Here is a 23,438-nt window from a genome sequence, read left to right as displayed (position 1 = left end):
CCTTTATGGGATACAAAGGCAAGTGATGTGAAGTCATACCACCTTTACCATGCATTTCCCCAGTCCTGAAGATACTTCAGGTGGAAACTTTGTTTGCTTTCACTTGGTTAAAGGATTAAACCAAGTATATAATTTCTTGGTATCTTTAATTTGTAGTGCAGCTTGTTTCTTTGTATATACTATATGTGTATACTTTAGATGATGACTTTAATGTGATGGTCAAAACGCCGAGTGATTATTTTGATTTATATTAAACTGAAGTTTTATTCTAACATGGTAGTTGTTTCCATAATTTTTATAATGAATTAGATTAAACAACTTCACAGAGGAGCACTGCTAGTTCACTTGCGCATTCTTGTAGCACATGAGCTGGCATATTGTCCAGGCCCACTGTTGTATTTACTTTTTTATTTTTCAATATACTTGAGTACCTTCAGTTTATTTATCTCAATTCTCACATCAATCACTACAAAGTCACCATCTGGATGATATACCCTTGCAAATTGATCACTTAGTAACTCAACTATTTCTTCTGTTTCTGTTACTTTTGTAACATCAGCACTGAGTAAAGTCATATTTCCATAATCATTTTTTCTCTTCTTTTTGTTCGTATTCCTTCCACAATGCTCTCTTTTTTTTTGCAGCTCCTGCTTTATATTGCTACTCATCCACTTTATCCCTAATCGTTTTATTCTCCTGACTCTGGATATGCACTGTGATACTGCCTCGCTCAAACAATCCTTGACTGCTTCCCATGCACTAATGGCATTCGTTCCATGTAGTTTCTTATATCATGGCTCTGTTCCAAGTTGCCTTGTAAGATTGTCATAACTGCCAGCTTTCTGGTTCCATATAAACACTTTCTTGAATGAAATTTCCACATGTTGTGCAACCTCCCAGGAGGACTGCATGGTCACTTTCCCAGATCGGATAGAGGTGTTACTGTAATCATAGATAGATCTTCTGATGCTATTACTAGATCCAACACTCTCAAATCCCTAGTTCCCCTCCATCAGCTGAAGTTTAAGGTCATTATCCCTTAGTAACTATATAAATTCCATCTTGCCATGTGCTCTTTGCTCCTTCCAATCTATACTTGAAGTCTCTCATGATAACTACTCAGCCTGCACTCATGAATCTGCCGATGCATATCGTCTACATCTTCTTCTGGACACCCAGATCTACAGTAGCAATCAACAATATATTTTGTCCTATTGGCCTCTATCTCACATCAGACAGCCTCAAATGAACTATATCTCTTAGATTACCATCTTCCTTTGGTCGAGTTTTTCAGCTATCATTAATACCCTACACCTCCTGTCCTATTTCCTCTATTTTCTCTGAAATATAATCTCTGATACATTCTATCAATGTAACTATATCATTCGCTGACAAGTAGGTCTTGCTGATGCCAATAATTTTTGACCAAGTCGAGCTGACCAATGCCAAAAACTCCTCTCCTTTATTTCTGATACTTCGAGCATTCATGTACATGCATTTCAACATCCCCTTGGGCTCACAGTCACCCTTATATAATGTCATTACCTTCCCATTCAGGTTTGAAACCTGGAAAAATGTATCCAGCTCCTCACAATCATTCTTGCACTCATAACACCTATCCCAAAGATCTCTATTTCCTCACAAGCATTCCTGTATTCACACTCATTTATCCCAGACACATGCTTGATTGCTTCCCCCCCCCATCTCTAGTTTCCCTTGTTTTGCACTTCCAAACTCTTACTGAACTTTCTCCAAGCATTTAACATGAAAATCATTTAAGTGCAGTCTGTCAAGTTTATACAGGCCCATATGTCCATCAAATTCACTCCACATATCTATAAATTGCACATCATTCCTCCTGCACAATCATGTCTTCTCAATTCAATCCTATCATACTGAGGCAGCAGACTCACAATCTTTTCTTTCTTATCTTCATTTTTGCTTCTTCTAATAACTCTTTCATATCCTCTCTCATTGTATATTTCTCACATTTCAAATCATTTGTGCTACCAAAATAATTAACTCATCCACTTCTTTTCTTCTGCAAACTTACAGCTTCACTAATATCCTTAGAATTAACACACCTAATAAGCCTTTTCAATCTTTTCTACTCAATTCACATCGATCTACAACAAGCCTATTCTCATAATAATAATATTTGGTTGCAAATCAAGTGTTGATCAATTTTATTATTAAACCGAAACAACTAGTTTCGCCACATAACTGTTGGCATCTTCAGGGTACTTATAAATTTAAACAATCTCACAATTATGCGTAACTGCAAAACTGACAAAATTAATTGTAAAAAACTGACTAGAATAATTACATATAGGATAGTATCGAACGTGAGTGAAACACATATCGTGTGTACAAGGTTAGCTAGCTGTTGCTAAGGAACTTTCTGTAGTTTGTATTAAAGTTCATTTCTTCCATTTTTAAAGTTCTGATTAGGGTTTTCCATATCTCTGGAGTATTAGGCCTTGATTTTTTTCTGTTAAGGTTGACAGTAGAACGGGCGACTGTGGCTGCCTCTTTGAAAATTCTTGAATGGTAATCTTCCTATATGTAAGGATATTTGACAAGCCTATTCTCAGCCATTTCAAAAAAGGATGCTAAAAGTTAAGCCAACAAACTATCACAAACTGCATCTTTTTACTTCATTTCTTTTTTTTTAACTTCAATTTACTTTTTTTTTTTTAAAGTCAAAATTGCACTCTTCTTTTTTAAATAGACTTTTTTACTATATGAAATCTACATTCATATATATATATATATACAGAGTCTGTCAAAAAAAAATTTATACACACTTCAGCAAAAGAAAAAACCTATATAAAAATTATAATGCTAAATTTATACAGACATCAAGGGATGAATACAAGTTACCTCTGACTTCTACAATTACACAAGGTGCTCAAAGTGTTACAATTAGCATCCAGACACTTATTATGGGGAACTACTGCTTGGGCAATATTGGGCAAAGTGTCCAGTGCACATCACACATGGGTCTCAAACTTTCAAACTTATCATGTTTGAAACTGCCAACACACGCCTCATTGTCGTTGATCTTCAAAAACATTCTCAAATTTGAAATACCACTTTAAAATGGTCTTGCTTTCCTCAAACAACAATTGTGCCTTGGCCATTTTGTTTGACTGTCCTACCAGTCATGAGTTGATGATTCATGTGAGTAACGACATCTTTTGAGAGAACATCATACTACACATTGCTGCTATAATTCGATCCACCTTCGAAAAAAGCCCATAGATGACATCTGTTAAAGTATGTATACATTTTTTTGACAGACTCTGTATATGCACATACACCTCCAAATCAAAAAATTACAATAATCAAGGAAAATGTGTTGAATGATTTACAATTCCAATTTATTGCATAGAAAATAATTATTACCAAATATGAATCTACATACTTTGTAGATTATATAACCATGTAAACACATAAAAATGTAATATAAATTATAAGAACTGTTATTTGAAAACATTCACAAAATTAGAATAATGTGAAAATAAATTACAGTAAAGATGGAAAACATGAAAATTAGTACTTAGTTGCATTCCCCTTAGCTTTTATGACATGACTGTTCATAAACAGTTGGGCATATTATTTACTAGCAGTCTTTTTTTTTTTTTTTTTTTTTTTTAATGAACAAGTTCATTTTTGTCTCTTGGGGCAACTTCTTGAAGACATTTCTTCATAATTTGCAACAAATTCTCAATCCAGTTTAAATTTGGTGAGTTTGCCGGCCAAGGAATTACATTGATCCATCTAGTAGTCTTGGAAGTGTGACAAGAAGCTGAATCTTGCTGAAAAAGGAAATCAGCATCACATAAATCTTCTGGAAACTGGTAACAAAGTGCTCAAGAATTTCTTGTACACTTTGGAATTGACTCTTTCATGCACAATATACACCCTACCTGAACCCTCTGTGGCCAAACAAGGCCATAGGCCATACCATGACAAAAGTTGCAAATTTCACCGAATGTTTCATGCATTCTTTATCAAATGCTTCTTGCTTAAGATGACCATGGGACACACAAAATATACTTTCTTCACTAAAAAAAGTACCATTTTCCAGTCCTCTTGATCCCCCATAACAGTCTTTGTTTACACAATTGCACTCTAGCTGCCTTTTGTTTGGAAGTCATAAGTGGATTCATCTTAAGCACATGTCATTTGAAATCCAATTTGTTTAGTCATCTCAGCATCGTAGATTTAGACACATTTGCACCCTGTTCTTTCTATCTCCTGTGAAAATACTTCACATTTCGGAAGCAGTTTTTCTTCATGATATTCTTCAATCTCCCCTCATCTCTTGATGCAGTTATTACCTTTCAAATGCTATTGCAGCTATTATTTTGAAAACTCCATTTATTAGAATACTGTCTCAATACTCTACTCATGCTTGCTTGAAAACACTTTAATTCCATAGCTATAAACTGTTGAGTTTGGCCTTCTTTGTGTAGAGACACCATACAAAATTTCTTAGCTTCTGATATGTCACTTTCGGCCAATGTTAAGCAAATGATTAACCAAAATCCACACACAAATGATTCCTCACACAAGTCAGTCCTGCAGCTACTGAAATATATGCTATTTCTATGCTCTCCTCAAAACCAATCAGAAAAGTTGGGGATATTCTAATATTTTGAACCATATAAAATATAATTCTAATTTTGTGAATGTTTTTAAATAACAGTTTTCTTATAATTTATATTACATTTTTATGTGTTTACATGGTTATATAATCTACAAAGTACATAGATTTATTATTATTATTATTACCCAAGATCCCATGGAGTCAAAGACTCATCTGGGAGGTCCTTTCATCATACACACAGCTCATCATACCATGCTTTAAACACACTCAAATTCTCTGCATGAAAAATCCTGCTTCTCACTCCCCTACTCACACCCTCTTAATACAGTTTCCAGGGATGACCTCTGGTTTTCTCCGATCTCCCACTATTTTCTGTAGAACCTCTCCAGCATTGATCCTATAACAACTCAGTGGCATAGCTATGGGAGTGCAGAGGGGGAGATCCGTTCTGGGTGGCATTTTGAACCGTACTCTATACGCCATTTTGACTTTTTGTAGCATTTTTGGTGTGTATATTGAGAGGGGCGGCAAAAGCTCTAGCAATGCCACTGTAACAACCCCTTATTAACTTGAGGTCTCTATCATATCTCCCCTCTTCTTCCTGTCCACCAGACTCTGCAAATTACATCTTCTCCATCTTTCCTCATATTCGACATTCCAGAGGTCCTTAGTCAGTCGCCTTTGGACCCTTTCCAACATCTCTTAATAAACCAGGTAACCAAATCTGGGCACAACAGTCCATGTGTGGACTAATCAAAGACTTATAAATTGGAACAAGAATCTCCCTACTTCTACAAGTCAGTGTCCTCCGCATCATTCCCAGAAGCCTTTGCGTTATCTTCACAATTTTGGCTGTGTGTCCCCTAAAATTCAGAACCTTATCCATTATCACACCCCCAGATCTCTTATTTCTTCTACCTCCAACAATATATCCTCACCAAGCATAAATTCTGCATCCCATCTTTGTTTTCCAAGTTTTAAAACTTTACATTTTGCAACATTGAACTTGCATCCCTATTCCCATGCCCAACCACTCAATTTATTCAAGTCTTCTTGTAAGGCCACAACTTCTTCTCTACTTTTCATGGTTCATCCCAACTTTGCATCATCTGCAAACAACTGAATATTTCCATCCAAATCTTCACCAATATCATTTATATACAAGTTAAACAGTAATGGTCCTAAAACAGATCCCTGAGGCACACCACTAGTGACTTTCGTTTTTCCTGATATCGCTCCCCCATACACAACTTGTTGATACCTATCAGATAGCCAGTCTCTAATCCAATACACCAATCTAATATCCAACCCCATCCGCTGTAGTTTGACTATCAACTTAATGCAGTAATCTATCAAAGGCCTTTGCGAAATCTCAGTATATTACTGCGTATCCTTCTCTTCTGTCCAAGGAAGTAGTCACCTTGTTGTAATAAGTAAGTAGATTACTAAAACATGACCTCCCTTTAGCAAATCCATGCTGTCCATCAACGATAATACCGCTGTTGTCAACCCAATTCTGGATCCTAGTTCTCACAAGCTTCACCAACAACTTAACTACAACACCTGACATACAGACAGGCCTATAGTTTAATGCTTGAGTTCTATCACCTCCTTTATGAAATGGCACAATCTTGCCCTCCTTCCACTCCTTAGGAATTTGATCCAGTGCAAGACTTGGTAATAATTATTTTCTATGCAATAAATTAGAATTGCAAATCATTCACATTTTTTATTTATATTTTGATTATTCTAATTTTATGATTTGAGGTTTGGATGCATTTCAATATCTTCATGTTTTGGCCCACAACATATAATACTAAAAGATGTGAATTTTGCATGATGAGATGCATTACTTTATTAAGCTTGAGATTCTTAAACTTAAGCAGAATATCATCCATTGTAAATGAAGGAACTCACAGAAATGGGTGAATTAAGCAGAAGCACTAATTAGCTTAGAGACAAATGCATTATGTCTGTTAACTGTGTGTTCTTGTCCGTTTGGAAGGTAATCAGTTTGAAAAGCTTTTTAAATATTCCTCATATCCAAAATTGGATCTGAACCCAGGGGTTTGGGTTTCAACTGAAAGGCACAGTAGTAAAGGAAGATAGTCTGATTAAATCAGCAGGTGTAGAACTGCATATTACAACCATTGTTATTTACAACCTATATGGCAAACATAATTAAGGAAAACAATATTGAACCTAACATCAAAATAGATGCTATTGAGTTCTTTGATAGATGCTGCTATTCTCTTAAATAAATGAACTAAATATGACAGCAGGGAAGTGAGGAGATGAATGCATGATAACTGAGAAATTTAAAGGCCAGAGAGAGAGAGCTGGTATCCAGACAAAGTGTGCATCTGAGTGAGAGTGGGTGTATGAAGCTACGTAGATTGCTGTTGAGAGGAAGACTGCATGTTCAGGCAGGGAAACAAAAATTTTTTTAGCAGACTATGAGTGTAAGCTGTGAGGATATGTGTGAGATAAATGATGTGCAAGAGAGAGAGAGAGAGGAATTCAGAGATGGCCTTAGTGGAAGAAGTTAAGTTAATGCCTTGTGGGATGGGGGGGGGGCAAAGGCTTGTGGAAAGGAAACAGGGACAAGTAATTATGTTTATAAACTAATGTAATACTAGGAATAGAAAAGCAGAGTTTATGGCCTTGATGAAATTAACTAGTTCAAAGTCACTAATGTCAGTCAGGTGTGGATGACAGGAAGAAAATATGATGGATACAGCCTTTTTTTTAAAGAAAACAAAGAATACAAGAGGAGGATGGACTCTTCAGGGATCCCTGAAGAGTGGAAAATGCTTGGTAGCAATCTGCTACCAAGCATTGTTGTGCTGGGCTGAGGTTCAGTTTGGTTATCAGGTAGAGCATGACAGATTCCAGACAATGACCTTTTGGGCACTGTTGTTGTCAGCGCTTTGGACAGTGACCCCTTTAGGGGCACTGACAAGTTTGCAGATACTGGACGGTGGCCTTATAAAGGTCACCAGTTCCAAGTTTTTGGAACTTTTGAAGTTTTTGACCTTTATGGAGGTTCCACCTCAATAAAGGTCGAAACTGGTCTGGGTAGTAACTTTTCCCATTATGCATAGCATTTTACCATCCAAAAGAGTGTGTGCTTTGCATTATTGGATACATACTAAGGCAAGTGATGTGAAGTCATTAGCCTCTATATAAGAGGTAAGCTCAGATGCGAATATATTTCACGTGCAAAACTTTGTTTTGCTTCCTTGGGAAAAGGATTAAAAACAAGTATATAATTTCTTGGTATCTTTAATTTTTAACGGAGGGTCTGCCACAATAACCTAGTTACATTTTACAGTAGGTGACAGCTGTAGTGAAGATGCTCATGTGGTGATTATCCTAGAGTTTGCATAGCTTGTCTGATAGAATATTGCATGACAAACTACTACTGAAATTGTCTGCGATGGGGAGGAATAGTCAATTGATAGCCTGATTATTACAGGGATAGGTGGCTGACAGAATCTATCAAGTGTGTATGAGGTGGGATGTCCTGAAGGAGAAAAGGCGACAAATAAGGCGCCATAGGGCTTGTTCTGGGATTGCTGCTGTTTATTGCATATACCAACAATGTAGTTTAAGGTACAAGAGGAGATATTCAATTATTTACATATGATGCTAAATTAGGGAGAATAATGTCAGAGCTCTGATGAAAGGTTTACTGTAAACCTATAGCACATTAGTACCATAGGTGGGCTAAGGATTTAATTTTTTTAAAAGCTAATCTTATATATTTTATTTTTTATAAGTCTGGAAACCATGTTCTCTTAGATATCAAGCATGGAACTTTTTTCAAGCCACTTCATTTATGCCATCCTCTCTTTATGGCATCGCTGAACCTTCACAGAAGGCCTTTCACAGTGCTGCCCTTCAATATATATACTTTAAGCACTATCTATTGTAGGATGTTCAGAAGCCTTCCTCACCTATGTATCAGAGATTTAACCTGCAAATTCCCTTACCATCACCCTGGGCTCCATATCGACATCCATCCCAGTACTTAGGGGTGAGCTGCATTACAAGAAGATCCTGTCTGTCTCCTATTTTGTTGATACAGCCACTGTTAACACTATGATATTCGCTGATCACCTTATACTCATAGCCTCTACTAGAGATGGCTTGCAGGAACTCCTCAACCAAGCAGTTGACTTATTTCAAGTTTGAGGCCTAAACATTAATGTGACAAAGTCAAGTATACTTTCTCTTGTTCCTTCAGGTAGAGACAAGAAACTGAAGGTTGAGAACTTTGTTTTCCTTGCGTGGCATGTCCTTGCATTCTATCTCAGTTCTGTAGTAAAGAGAGGAGATGAGTTAGCCATTATCAACATACAAGTTGTGGGTGCTGGGCAACCACTCACTATCCTCCATCATGAGAAAGCTGTCTATTATGCTGAAAACCAAGACTTGGTATGGCTACTTCAAGAAGAACACCATATTGTACCTAAAAAATTTACCTCTGCAATCGTATCCTCCAAAAGTGTACGGTGTCAGCAGTTATATGGATTTACTAAGCTTTGAACTCTTTCAAGCTGATTTCAAGATACTCTGTTTGCATGTATTGACAAGCACACTGGTTGCATGGAGGACTTACCAGAGAATGATTTCTCAAATCCTTAGATCTGGAGTTGGATAGCACAGGATTTTGCAGCCTATTGGGGGGGGGGGGGGGGGCGGCGGCTTAGGCCTCTGCTGGTCCTACAGGTGAGACCACAGTATGTAGAACTATTTTCAGTGCAAAGCTAGAGAAATAAAATATGTACAATTGTTTCCAGTGCAAAGCTAGAGAAATAAAATATGTACAATTGTTTCCAGTGCAAAGTTAGAAAAACAAATCTTCAATAAGTGAGGCATTAGTCTCACACCAGACAATGAAATTCACAATCACAAACATTAATATCCAAGGCAGAATTCAAATCTGTGGCCAGTGGTTGGAGAGCAGATATTCTAACCACTCAGTCAATTAGACTGGATGACTTAGATGCTCTAGAAGATAAATGGGGATGTCAGCTCAACATTTCAAAGTGAGAAGTCTGCAATTTCATCAGAGGAGATGGAATGAGATGTAAAGTTTACTCAGAATACTGCTGCCGTAATGCAAAGTATGCTGACAAGTAGAGATAAGGAAGTGACTGTACTACTGTATAATGCACTGATCAGGATATCTGGGTGGTAAGGAAGCAGAGAGAGAGAGTATTGGACTTTCTCAGGACTTGACTTGACTTTAGAATGTTACTACTAAGTACAAGAACAGATTGAAGAAATGTGCTTGGCAAAGAGGAGGAAAAGAGGTGATATGGCTGAAACACATGTAAGTTAGTGAAAGGAGCCTGTCAGATAGATGTAGAGAAAATACTGTATGTAATAACAGGCAGTAGGAGAATGAGGTCATTCCTGGAAACTGTATAAGAATCAAGTGATTAAGGATTTTTTTAATTTTTTTTTAAAACAGGGAAAGTGGTAATTAATTGAATGCACTGTCCAAGTGGATGGTAAATGCTGAATGTGTTCAAGACAAAGTATGATATGTCTTGTAGTCCACAGAGAGTTTGGACTTCAGCTATGTTTTGACCATGAAGGCCTGAGATAATACCAATAATCCCTCTTTTTTACCTGATGACCAAATTTTATAGCGAGTAAATCAATCTATTTTTATTATTATTATTATTAAGAGAGACTTCCAAGGAGTCACGAACTCATCGAGGAAGCCACATACTACACGCACGAGCTATCATACTTATTCTTGAATTCATTCACACTGATTGCACACATAACATTCAATGGCAATCCATTCCAATCACACACTACATACTGGCATTCATTATCAGCTTCCAAGGATGCCCTCTTGTCCTTTTCCCACCCTCCATAAAATAAAAAATTCCATCAGCTGAAATTCTGTATAACCCTTTCAGAAGTTTGTAAGTCTCACTCTTATCACCCATCTTTCTCCTGTTTGCCAGTGTCTGCAGTCTACAAATTCTCAGTCTAGTCTTCATAATCAGCATTCCACAATCCTGATATAATTTTTAACACTCTCCTTTGCACTCTCTCCACTGTATCAGAATCACAGCAGAAGCCAGGAGATCAGACTTGAACACAATAGTCCAAATGAGGCCTTGTAAAGACACAAAATGACATCCTTATCCTTACACATTAAAGTTCGTTTCAGCATTGCAATTATCTTTACCTACACATAGGAAGCAATTCTGCAGACCTGTTAGAATGCTTATTCCAAATAAGCAATTTATTTACTTATCCTGATGTTATCTTCAACTTACTGTTTCCATAATGCAGACAATCCATTTCTATTGAACAATTTCCTACATTCAATGAACTATTTTCATGACATAACTACAGTGACATTTCCAGTTTTCTTTCCTTCACAATTCAGCAAAAATCATCTTTCTCATTATGCAAAAAACTACTAAGAATTTTCTGAAAACATTGTTTTAATTTTCAGAATTTTTAAGGATATCTATACCTGAAGATTAGCTCAATTTTCAGAAAAACAAAATTAACAAGTTTTAAAAAAGAAATGTACAACATTAATGAAGAGTTTACTTTCTAGTGAGCAACAAATCTTATCTTTCCATAAAAAAAAAATGGAAACACATAGCTTGCTAAAAATATTTTGTTTAAAACACTAATGGTACTGAAGGAATTAATTAGAACCCAGAGAGTTCTTTGCAATAGTGTCTCATACTATGTAAGTTTTGTTGCACTGCTTAATCAACCTCGTCATATCTATACAGATAAATCTTGGATTTCTGATTACTTTAAATACCCATGATTACTCTATACTTTTATTATTGTATAATGTAGTTAGTTAGTCAGTCGCTCTCTCTCTCTCCCTCTCTCACGCACATGGGGAGGAAAGGGGGGAGAGAGAGAGAGAGAGAGCAAAAAATTGAAATGTTGCTTATACAAATACTCAAAACAAAAACATCTCTATATATAATTAGTACTCATTAAAAAGAAGCTTTAAAGGGCTATTTACATTTTTAAAAATAATGTGAAATTACAAATTTAACTCATATTTATCAGACCTTTAAGCAAAAGCACAGGTACTCAACAACTTGATAAAAACATTTATGACAAAAATGCATGATGGACAGCTGACTGTCTTACCTTCTAGTTGACTATTTGGTTGTACCTATTAAACACATATCTAAATATCTTGAATATAAAACATGAAAAAAATTATGCAGATGCCACATCTTTACAATCATGCATCCAATTATTATCATGCTAAAATTGCAAAATATTTAAAATGACACATCTGTTGATTTTTGTTGTTGTTCATTAAACAGTGCAAACTACTGATCACGCTTACCATGCAAGAAAAAAAAAAAAAAATCAGTACTACTCAAATTCTTATGAAATGTTGCATCAACATCATTACTGTGAAGAAATGAAAAAATATGTTCAAGGCTAATATTAAATGATTATGATAACACATGCAGTTCATATTCCTTTATGTACTGTGATTATATAATGTCAGTATTAGACCTGTACCAAGAAATTTTGCACATGGTCCTTTTTTCCTACAGAAATTACTGATATATTATTCCATAACACTTACCCCATATCCAGCAACAGGGCCTATGCTATGGCCAAGGTATGGGTCTGCGTATTCACGCCCATAACTGTAATACAATGATGGAGATCTAGGGATGAGAAACAATGAGAAAAGCAGTTTTAAAAGCTGCTACATGCAAGTCACATGCACTATGGTGTGCACATGTGATAAGTTGCAGTTGCACAGGTAGCATGATATCCACACCTGTTTACAAGTGAGGGTTTTGCTACACCTGTCAGCAAATACAGGTGACAGCAAAGTTTTACCCCACTCTTCAAACATTAACCAACTCTAGCAAATTTAAATAAAATAACACTGTAGATCGAATATGGCCATTAACCCTTTGCAATGCTACTTGCTGTTGCTGGTTTAATTTTTTTTTCTTTTTTTTTTTTCTGCCAATTAGGAATTCAAATCACTTTTTCATTTGAAGGATTTGTATTCTCCACATTTTAAATACTTTTAAAATGGCATAATTTATAATGCTGGATGGGATGAGAGCATAATATATTTTTAATTTGTTTTTTTATTTTAACAATAAAGAAATTAATAACATTTCTGTGATCACTGAGCAGAATGCCACAAATATGCAGATGATTAAGCATGCACCTAATGCTTGTAATTTGAAAAATACAGGCAATAAATATTGCTTAGTAAATCAGGAAAAAAAGTTTATTTGAAATAGATATGGTATATTATAATGACTATTTTCATTATGTTCTATTTTTGTTGCAGAATTGTTAAGATGTTCCTTGAAATACTTTGTGGAAAAATTTGTTAAAAGATGTGTTAAAATTAGAAAAACTTTACAAGCCTTTTTCAAAAAGCGAAGCTGAGTTATATGGTCTTGGATAGAAGAGGGGCAAATGTTTTTCATGTGAGAAAACCAAAAGCAAACTGATTTTGTTTTCCACAGATCAGAAAGATCGATTTTTTAAAACACACACACACACACACACACACACACACACACACACACACACACACACACACACACACACACACAATGAAAGAGAATAAACAAAAACACTAAATACTTAGTCAAAAAACACTTAGTCAAATTATGATATACTTTTGCATCAATTCCTCAGGAACAGGGATAAGCGAAAAAGAATTTTCAGTTTTCAAAAATATTTTTTAAAAAACTTATGTAATAACAAATATACAGTAAAATAATGTTGATAAAATTTAAGGTGCCCTATTATTATAATAAACTGATGCTAGTTCTATTTACTTATTTTATATTACTAGAGCTAATTACATTAGGCTAAGGTCACTCAAATGCTGAATTCCTAATTTCATACAATAAAGAAAATTGATAATAATAAGAAGCCCACATACCAAGAAAAATAAAAGTAACTGCATAAATATAGTTATTCTTACAGAACTAATAAAATAAAACATTGGTAGTAAAGATATAATTTAGTCTCTTTTTAAGTTTGGGTCATTGCAAAAAAAAACTTTATAATATGAAGTGAAATGACCCAGTGAGAATACTGGGTCATTTCTTGATTCCTGAATCACCCTCTAAAATCCAATTACACACTCACACTAATTTCTAGATGTTAGCTCATGTCTCATAGTGATAAGATCATATTACTATTAATTTATTGCAAATAATTAACATTCTTCTGACTGACACAGACATTTGCTGGTTCTTAGATATGACTTAATTTAAACAAAATTGTACACATGAAAGGTAGCAAAGTATTTAGTTTATTTTTTCTGTAGTCACATTGTCAGTTTCTTGACCTGTAATTATGCTCTGAAAATACAATTATTATAAAACACTTGTGGGTATCTATGAGTCAATTAACTTTAAAATTTTCATCTCAGCACTTTGACTTAAGATTATTTCCAAGAATACAGATAGTGATATAAAAGCATTGCATTCTGTAAATCTTTTCATAAGTTGAATGTTTCACGAGCCAGAATTTGACTTGTGTCAAGTATTAGATTCTATATATTTTTCTTGAAGTGGTAACTGCTGTAACCACTTCACTGCATATAGTATCTGCTAGTCTGTTAAAGTCTTCCTGCACAATCTCTGCATCACCTTCATTTACCATTGCTCTTCCCAGTTTAGTATCATCGGCAAAAAACTGAATAATTCCTGTCAAATCACTTCCCATAAGTAAGACTTATGCAAAAAATGGCAGTGGCATTGTCATTCCATGACTTTAATTTAGATTTCAGTCGTTTCATTAAGTGTGAGGTCTGTTATATGTATTCTTTCGATTACATAAATGATTTGTGGATATTTGGTGAGGATGGAAGGAGGGTGTGTGTGTGTGAAGTGTGACCTGAACAAGGAATCGATGAATGCAAATATGAAATTGATTACAGAAAGTGTTAGTAGCGAGATTGTCACAGGGAAAATAGGTGCACGTTTGAAAGAGAAGGATGGTGAGCAAAGAGAGTTGAAAAAATGTTAAAAAATCAGTAAAAAAGAAAAAGAGCAATTTGAAAACCATAACGGATGTTAAAAGGGACGAAAGTGAGGTGAGAGTGGTGGAAGGAAATGAAACTGAGATAACGAATGAAACTAGAAATGGCGTGACGCAGAAATCTAAAGTGAAAAAAAAAACGAAAGAATGGATGATGACGAAAAAAGAATGAACAATAGCGAAAGTTCGACGCATTTTGGACTGAAAGAACAGAAACAAAGAAAGATGAATGAGTGTGAAAATGGGAAGAATGATAGCGAAAGATGGATGCATGTTGGACCAAAAGTACGGAAACAAAGGATGAATGAGAGTGAAAGTGAGAAGAGGGGGTCGAGAGTTAGGAAGTTAGAAAGATTGAATGATAGAGAGAATGTGTCGTGAGATTCGGAAGTTGAATTGGATTGGATGAGGCAAGAAATGAAATGGATGCGGAATGAAATTAAGAAAATTCAGGTAAAAACTATTAAAATAAATAATGATGGAATGAAAGAGTTAACAAAAGATGAGCGAGTTGCGTTGTATGGTGACTCCATTATTAAAGGTGTGCTGGAGGATAAAATGCACAAGGTATGTTTTCCAGGCGTTAAAATGAGTAGAATGATTGAGGCATTGGATATGAGGCAGGAGCGAGCAAAAGAGTTAATAGTATTAATAGGTGTGTCAGCATGGACATCAGGAGGCTGCTTAGAAGGATAAAAGAGAATAGAACAGGAAGGGTAGTTAGCATGTTGCCTAGGTATGACTGCGGTAAAATGCAGCGGAGAGCAAAGATTATGAATGATATGCTGGCTGAAATGTGTGAGGAGATGGGAGTACAGTTTGTTAATGTGTAGAATGAGTTTGAGGGATGAAGTGAGCTGTATGGGAGCGATGGACTGCGTTTGATTGGTTATGGTGTTAGTCGCTTGGAGAGACTGCTGCTGGAAGGTAGAGAAGTGAATAGAGAGAATGAATCAGATCGAGTGGGAAGTGATGTGGAAGAGCAGGAGAGTAAGACAGGAGAGATTGAAGAGGTCGTTATGAATGGGGAAGTGAGTGGTATGAGTATAGAAAATGAGAGAATGGGTGTGCAAGAGGAGTAGGGAAATGGAGAGGCTCAGGGTGGACAGGGGTACACAGCATGAGAAAGGTGGATGCTCCAAGAGGAGGTGAGTATGTGTAGGCAGGAAAGGAATGGGATGACCAGGGATCAAGAGGAAACAGTTAGAATTGAAAAGGGTTTTAAAATGAAGATGCAGAAAGGGAAATGACCACAGTCGAGCATGGAGAGATCACATTGAGTGAGTGGTAGTATCAGTGGAACTAGCTGTAGATCCAGAAATGAGCTGTTGTGTTTGTATACAAATGCTAGAGGTATAAGAAACAAGGCAGATGAACTGGTTGCACTAATTGCGTCTGTTAACCCAAAGATTGTCGGAATAAGTGAGACATGGTTGGAAGAGGATGACATCCTGACAGGAATAGAGATGGAAGAGTATGATGTGTTTCGTGAGGACAGAGGTGGTAAAAAGGGAGGGGGGAGTGCTATTGATAATAGAGAAAGAGTTATGTCCATATAAAGTGGAGATGCAAGAGGGAAATAGTGCCAGTGATTTTGAGGCAGTATGGTGTGAGATAGAGGTGAATGGAATCAAATACTTGGTGGGATGTTGTTATAGACCAGGTAATGCGGATGGTGGTGATAATGAAATGTACAATCAAATTAGCCAAGTAAATAAGAAAAGGGTGATCATTATGGGTGATTTTAATTATGGCAATATAGACTGGAATGATGAGATAGCAACTGGAAGTAAAGAAAATGAGTTTCTTGAGTTTTTGAGGGATAACTACCTCAGACAGTATGTAACAGAGGGCACATGAGGATTGAGGGTCATGGATTTGGTCATGCCATCAGAGGATGTAATTGTAAACGAGATGTCAAATCATCCACCAGTTGGTGAGAGTGACCATGAGGTGATTACCTGGATGGTTGCCAGCGGTGCGAGGACTTCTGTGAGAAAAGGGTATATGTGGAACTACAAGGGGGGGGGGGTTGATTATGAAGAGCTCAGGAGACAGCTTGAGGGTGTAGCATGGAATGAGGAGTTAGCTGGAAAATAGATCAATGCAGCTTGGGTGATTTTCAAAAACTGTTTAGTAGATGCAATGTCTAAGTGTATTCCAAGAGTAAGAAGGTTAAATAAGGTGCATGTGAGATGGATGAATAAAGAGATTAAGCATGCGATACAGAGAAAAAGGGCACTGTGGAGGCAGCATAAGAGAAGTGGAAATAACCAATTCCATGAGGTCTACAAAGACCAAGCAAGGAGGGTGACTTGGTTGGTGAGGGTAGCTAAAGAGAGGTATGAACACAGTTGGCTAATAAAGCCAAAAAGAATGCTAAGGAATTCTTTCGAAATGTAGCCAGCAAAAGAAAGAATAATTATGGAAGGATGACATTGATTGGAGAAAATGGTATAAAGACAGCTGATGCAGAATGTGTGGTGGAGATACTTAATGAGCAGTTCATAAAGATCTTTCAATCTTGTGAATGTGACTTCATGGAGGGATTGAGAGCAATTGATGATGGGGAGGAGACTCTGATTGTAGGTGAGCAAGAGGTGTATGGGGAGTTCAGTAAACTAGATGTTAATAAGGCTGTGGGACTTGATAATATATCTCTACGTATTATGAAAGAATGTGCCAGGGAGTTGACACCTGCACATTCTTTCACCAACAACTTAATCATATTCAGTGTTGTGGTTAAGTTGTTGGAGAAGCTTGTGAGAACTAGGATCCAGAGTTGGGTTGATAACAATGGTATTATCTTTGATGGACAGCATGGATTTGCTAAAGGGAGGTCATGTTTTAGTAATCTACTTACTTATTACAATAAAGTGACTGCTTCTTTGGACAGAGGAAAAGGATACACAGTAATATACTTGGATTTCGCAAAGACTTTTGATAGAGTACCTCATGATAGGTTGACAGTCAAACTAGAGCAGATGGGGTTGGATATTAGATTGGTGCATTGGTATCAACAAGTTGTCAACAAGTTGTGTATAGGGGAGTGATATCCAGGAAAAGGAAAGTCACTAGTGGAGTGCCTCAATGTTCTGTTTTAGGTCCATTGCTGTTTAATTTGTATACTAATGATATAGGTGAAGATTTGGATGGAGATATTCAGTTGTTTGCAGATGATGGAAAGTTGGGACGAACCATAAAGAGTAGTGAAGATGTTGTGGCCTTGCAAGAAGACTTGAATAAATTGAGAGATTGGGCAAGCAAATGGGGATGTGAGTTCAATGTTGCAAAATGCAAGGTTTTAAAATTTGGAAAACAAAGATGAGATGCAGAATCTATGCTTGGTGAGAATATATTGTTGGAGGTAGAGGAAATAAGAGATCTGAGGGTGATAGTGGATAAGGATCTAAAATTTAGGGGACACATCGCCAAAATTGTGAAGACAACACAAAGACTTCTGGGAATGATGCGGAGGACCTGACATGTAGAAGTAGGGAGATTCTTGTTCCATTGCATAAGGCTTTGACCAGATTCATATCCAATCATTTGCTCTAATTTATGCAATAGAGTTCTATGTGGAATTCTATCACATGCTTTTGCAAAGTCTAACAATATAATTGAGTAGCAATTTCCTTATACAACTCCACTGTCATTTGATTATAAAAAGTAAGCAAATTACTAAGGGAAGACCTACCCTTCAACCATGTTGTCCCTTATAGAGTATCATATTCCCATGATATCATATTGACCAGATTCATATCCAATCATTTGCTCTAATTTATGCAATAGAGTTCTATGTGGAATTCTATCACATGCTTTTGCAAAGTCTAACAATATAATTGAGTAGCAATTTCCTTATACAACTCCACTGTCATTTGATTATAAAAAGTAAGCAAATTACTAAGGGAAGACCTACCCTTCAACCATGTTGTCCCTTATAGAGTATCATATTCCCATCAACCCAGTCCTGAATTCTATCTTTCACCAATTTCTCTAATACCTTAACCACCTCTCCTGAGATGCTGACTGGCCTATAATTTGCTACTTCTGGTCTTGGAGCTTCCTTTATGCAACTATTTTGTCCTCTTTCCACTACAATGGCACCTTTCAGTACTGAGGCTTAAAGTAAATAACTTGATCTGAGCTGATATTCTCATAATACATGGACTGATATGCCATCTAATTCTATGGCTGTGCTTTTATTGAGGCTCTGCAATATTTAAGCACATCCATTTCTTCAACCTATATTCTCTTATCAGTCAATGTCACATCTGGCATTGCAATATCAACCAGCTAGATGGTACATTCTTGCAAAATGCTCACACAGTAATTCAACTATTTCATTTGGTTCTGTTACCTTCCAGCCATCAGAACTTTTCAAGGTCATCTTTCCATAGTCATTCCTCCTTTTACTTGTCACAAAGCAAAATAACTCTTTAGGATTTCTCTTGACCTCATCAGCTAGCTTTCTCTCATAATTAGTTTTGCCTTCCTCACCATACTGGTCACCTTTCTTGCCTGCACCTTATACTGCTCATGGGCATACTGTTCACCTTTTTCTTATAATCCCTCCCAACCTTTTCTTTGTGTGTAATTCCTGCTTAACGAAGCTATTCATCCATCTAACTCCTACCTGATTTACCCTTCTGACTCCAGATATACATTCAGATACCACTTTCTTCAAACACTCCCTGACCACCTCCGGTGCACCAACAACACTCTCCCCTCCAAATTTGTATGCTATGGTTCTGCTGAAAGCTGATTCCTCAGCTTGTAATAATCTGCTTTGTAATTCCACATATATCCTTTCTTAACAGAAAATTTTGCATGTCTGGCAATCTACCAGGTCAAGGCTACATATGATCACTTTCTCCACTTGGAGAAAGTGATCATATAGAAGGAAGCATAGCTAGATGGTTACTGTCTTAAGAATAGATCCAGCACTCTTGAACACCATGTTCCTTCCTGATCTGTGACCATTCCTCCTCCTCCTCCCAGTCAATGTCCCCATAGTTCAAATTCCCTATAATAATTACTTGACCTGTATTCATCATGCTAATTTGCAAGTGCATATCATCTACATTCTCCCTTGTACCCTTCTTGGATTATAGCAGCAACCAATTACATATTTAGTTGAATTACATTCCGGTTGGTCTCTATCTCACACCAGATCTCCTCAAATGAACTGTCCTCTGAATCCCTGTCCCTTGATGTACTTCTACTCTTTTTGGCTTTAATTCTTTAATTCCTCTGCTATTATTAGAAAAATCCCCACCCCCTTTCATTCTATTCCTTCTATCTTCTCTGAAGACATTATATCCCTTACATTCTATTCCTACGACCAAGTCAACCATGTCTCACTAATGCCTGTAACTTTTGGCCAAGTTGTGCTAAATAATGCCAAAAACTCCTCAAGCGAATTCTGAGTACTTCTGGCATTAGTATACACACGATGCAATATTTCTTTCATCCCACAACTTCCCTTACACCTTGTGCTACTTAGCTCACTAAAGTTAAGAACCTGGGGTGCTACATTTTGCATCATGTAATCACTCTCTCACTTACTAACCTCTAGATTGCCTGGACCCATGATCACCTGCATCCTCCCCAAATATTCTACTTTCTCTGACTTTGTACTTCTGAACTTACACTGAACAAATCTGGTGTCAGGTGTCAAGACTCCTGACACCAAATCCATTAGATGCAAGCCATCAACTGTATATAAATTGTTCCTTCCATGAAGTTCACTTCACAAATCCACAAACTCCACGCCATTCCTCCTGAACAACGACTCATTCGTGATCACAGGCCTCAGCTGGCCTCTATCATTCTGTGGCAACAGACTCCCAACTTTTACTTTCTCGCTTTTCTTTTTTGCATGTATTAGCAACTTTCATGTCTTCTCACATACCACACTTGTCACCTATTAAATCATTTGTACCAGTCAAAATAAATATCTCTCTTTCATCTTAACTCTCTCTGCATTCTTACAGCATCAATAACATCCTTAATCTTAGCCCCAGGTTAACATGATTTCGCCAATCTCCTCAAGGACTCCTTGTATCAACGAATCATACAAAATCTGATCCTTCTTTTCACACTTTTGATATTTCATGCTCTGTTTTCTCTCCCCTTTCTTTTGCTTCTGTGTCATACCATCCCCCAAGCATTTCTCCAACTCAATATCACATTTTGTTATGTGAAGAACTCCATGTAAGTGTACTATCTTTTCCATTACCATTTGGTCATTCTCTTCATTTTTCACTGTGTCATTCATAGAGTCACTCATACTGCTTGCAATGCTAACTACACCAATTGCATTATCATGCATTTTGTCTTTCAACTCACCACTATCACACTTCTTACTCTCTTTGCACTTCTGACCATATATTCAAGAAGAGAATTTCAAAAATAGATTGAATATTACCAATGTGATTTGCTAACCTTCGAATATTAATCTTGGGTGAAAATGTCAATTATAATGCTAAGTCAACAGAAACTGACATCTGACTAAACTCCGAAAACCATGTCACATATCAGCTTTTTATGATAAAAGGGGATAATTGTTATTATTATGACCTCCATGAACATAATATGGGCAAGGAGTCCATAATACGGGCTCCATGGGCAAGCACCTCTGTAGTACAATTGGAAGAACGATGGTACGTTGAGTTCTTCGATTGGAAAAGGCCCAAGTTCAATTCTCGTCGTGATGGGAGGAATCTTCATATGGGTTTTTTCAATTGAGATCAGCTAATTTTTCAATTAGCTGATCTCATACGGAAGTAACAGAGTTTTTCTTCTGGAAACTCAGTTTTTTCATCTCGCGTACAGACAAATCAGCCTTTAGTATACATGCAATTTACAGACAAAAAAATACTAGTGGTGGTGAGCAGTAGATGGCATTGGTGTAGATCAGCACTTCCCAAACTGTGAGCCGTGGTCCCCTTGGGGGCCATTAGTTTTGTTGAGGGGACCGTGAAATAATGAAAAAAAATTTAAAATGTTTTAAGACTAAGCGTGCCATGTCAAATGTGTATGTAAGATGCTAAAAATGTAATATTTGCATTTGATTTTTGCAATATTTGCTGTGTATGTTTTGTATTGAATATAAATACCAAATATTATAACAATATATGTCTGTAATACAATTTTTTTTTTTGATGGAGGCCATGAAATATTTTAATTTTTCCAAGGGGGCCTTTACATCCAAAAGTTTGGGAAGCATTGGTGTAGATGATGGAGACAGAGTTGTAGAGTACATGCCCTCCCTCGATGAGTCTTTGGACTCCTTGGAGGTGTCACGAAATAATAAATAAAAAATAAATAAATGCTGTCCATGGAATCAGCAGACTAGTGGTGGGAGGTTCATCCAATTGAAGACATTTATCATTCTGAGTCTTAAAACCCTTAACACTCCCTACATTAACAACATATTCCAGTAATGTGATCCATTCACTAACAGTTTCCTATGTAAAAAAATCTACTCTTCACATCCCTCTTCACTGCATTACAAAACTTCTAGGGATTGCCTCTGGTTCTTCCCTACTCACTTTCTACACTTTTTACAATCCCCCTGGATTAATTCAATAAAATCCCCTCACTAACTTAAATGTCTCTATCATATCACTTCTTTTCCTGCTATCCACCAAATTCTGCAATCCATATTCATTCAACCTCTTTCCATATTCAACATTCCAGAGTCCTAATATTGTCTTAGTCACATAACGAGGTCTCATATGAAACAAAGGTGGGTACGAACAGAATCTTGACATATTTTTATGAAAAAGGAAGAAATCAAGCAAAAAATAAATAAATTATGTTACTTAAATTAAGGGGATATTAAATCCCACATAGTTTTAAAACCGAATAAGAAACTCAAAGATTGGAATCAGAGAGTTTCTTGCCGAATATAGTAAACTATAAAGTATCGGCGACACTAGCGTTAGCCAATGCAAGTGATCCTAGTACGTAGTACAATAACGGACGACTCGTTGCAAAGGTGGGGGGAAGTTCAGATCGCTATTCTTAGGTATTTTCCATAATGTAAAAACACATTTCCTAGGAAATGTATGCTGTTATTACATTATGGAGGGAGGTCACTACCCAGACCGGTTTCAGCCTTTTTTGAGGCTTCATCAGTGAGTAGCAGGACCTAATACCAAAGTGTATAGCGAAAAGAACTTATATACTCTGCGAACGAGTTTTCCAAACAGGTGCAACCATTAAGTTACTTAAGTATAAAGAGCTAATAAGCTTCATTTCGGCAATGAAAACATTACTTAAATTAAGGGGATATTAAATCCCACATAGTTTTAAAACCGAATAAGAAACTCAAAGATTGGAATCAGAGAGTTTCTTGCCGAATATAGTAAACTATAAAGTATCGGCGACACTATCGTTAGCCAATGCAAGTGATCCTGGTTCGTAGTACAATACCGGACGACTCATTGCAAAGGTGGGGGGAAGTTCAGATCGCTATTCTTAGGTATTTCCATAATGTAAAAACACATTTCCTAGGAAATGTATGCTGTTATTACATTATGGAGGGAGGTCACTACCCAGACCGGTTTCAGCCTTTTTTGAGGCTTCATCAGTGAGTAGCATTAGAATAGGCTACTCAATGATGAAGCCTCAAAAAAAGGCTGAAACTGGTCTGGGTAGTGACCTCCCTCCATAATGTAATAACAGCATACATTTCCTAGAAAATGTGTTTTTACATTATGGAAAATACCTAAGAATAGCGATCTGAACTTCCCCCCAC

General features: G+C 36.6%; 1 protein-coding gene across 4 annotated transcripts in view; it reads right to left on the bottom strand.

Moving 5' to 3' along the window:
* LOC150097180 (RNA binding protein fox-1 homolog 2-like) overlaps positions 1-23,438 on the bottom strand; it is a 678,934-nt gene that overhangs the window by 31,579 nt on the left and 623,917 nt on the right. For 3 of the 4 annotated variants that reach the window (XM_090406839.1, XM_090406843.1, XM_090406840.1), the window contains one exon: positions 12,228-12,312. The exons of the other annotated variant lie outside the window; for it this stretch is intronic. In XM_090406839.1, coding sequence (XP_090262965.1) covers positions 12,228-12,312 — 85 coding nt within the window. The remainder of the gene's footprint in view (positions 1-12,227; positions 12,313-23,438) is intronic. 4 annotated transcript variants of the gene reach the window in all.

Source organism: Typopeltis vanoorti, chromosome 17, assembly GCF_054136105.1.
Source record: "Typopeltis vanoorti isolate ZY-2024b chromosome 17, IOZ_Tvanoo_1.0, whole genome shotgun sequence".
Classification (NCBI taxonomy): Eukaryota; Metazoa; Arthropoda; class Arachnida; order Uropygi; family Thelyphonidae; genus Typopeltis; species Typopeltis vanoorti.
Note: the sequence above shows the minus strand (reverse complement) of the source record. Positions and strands in the feature narration are given on the sequence as shown.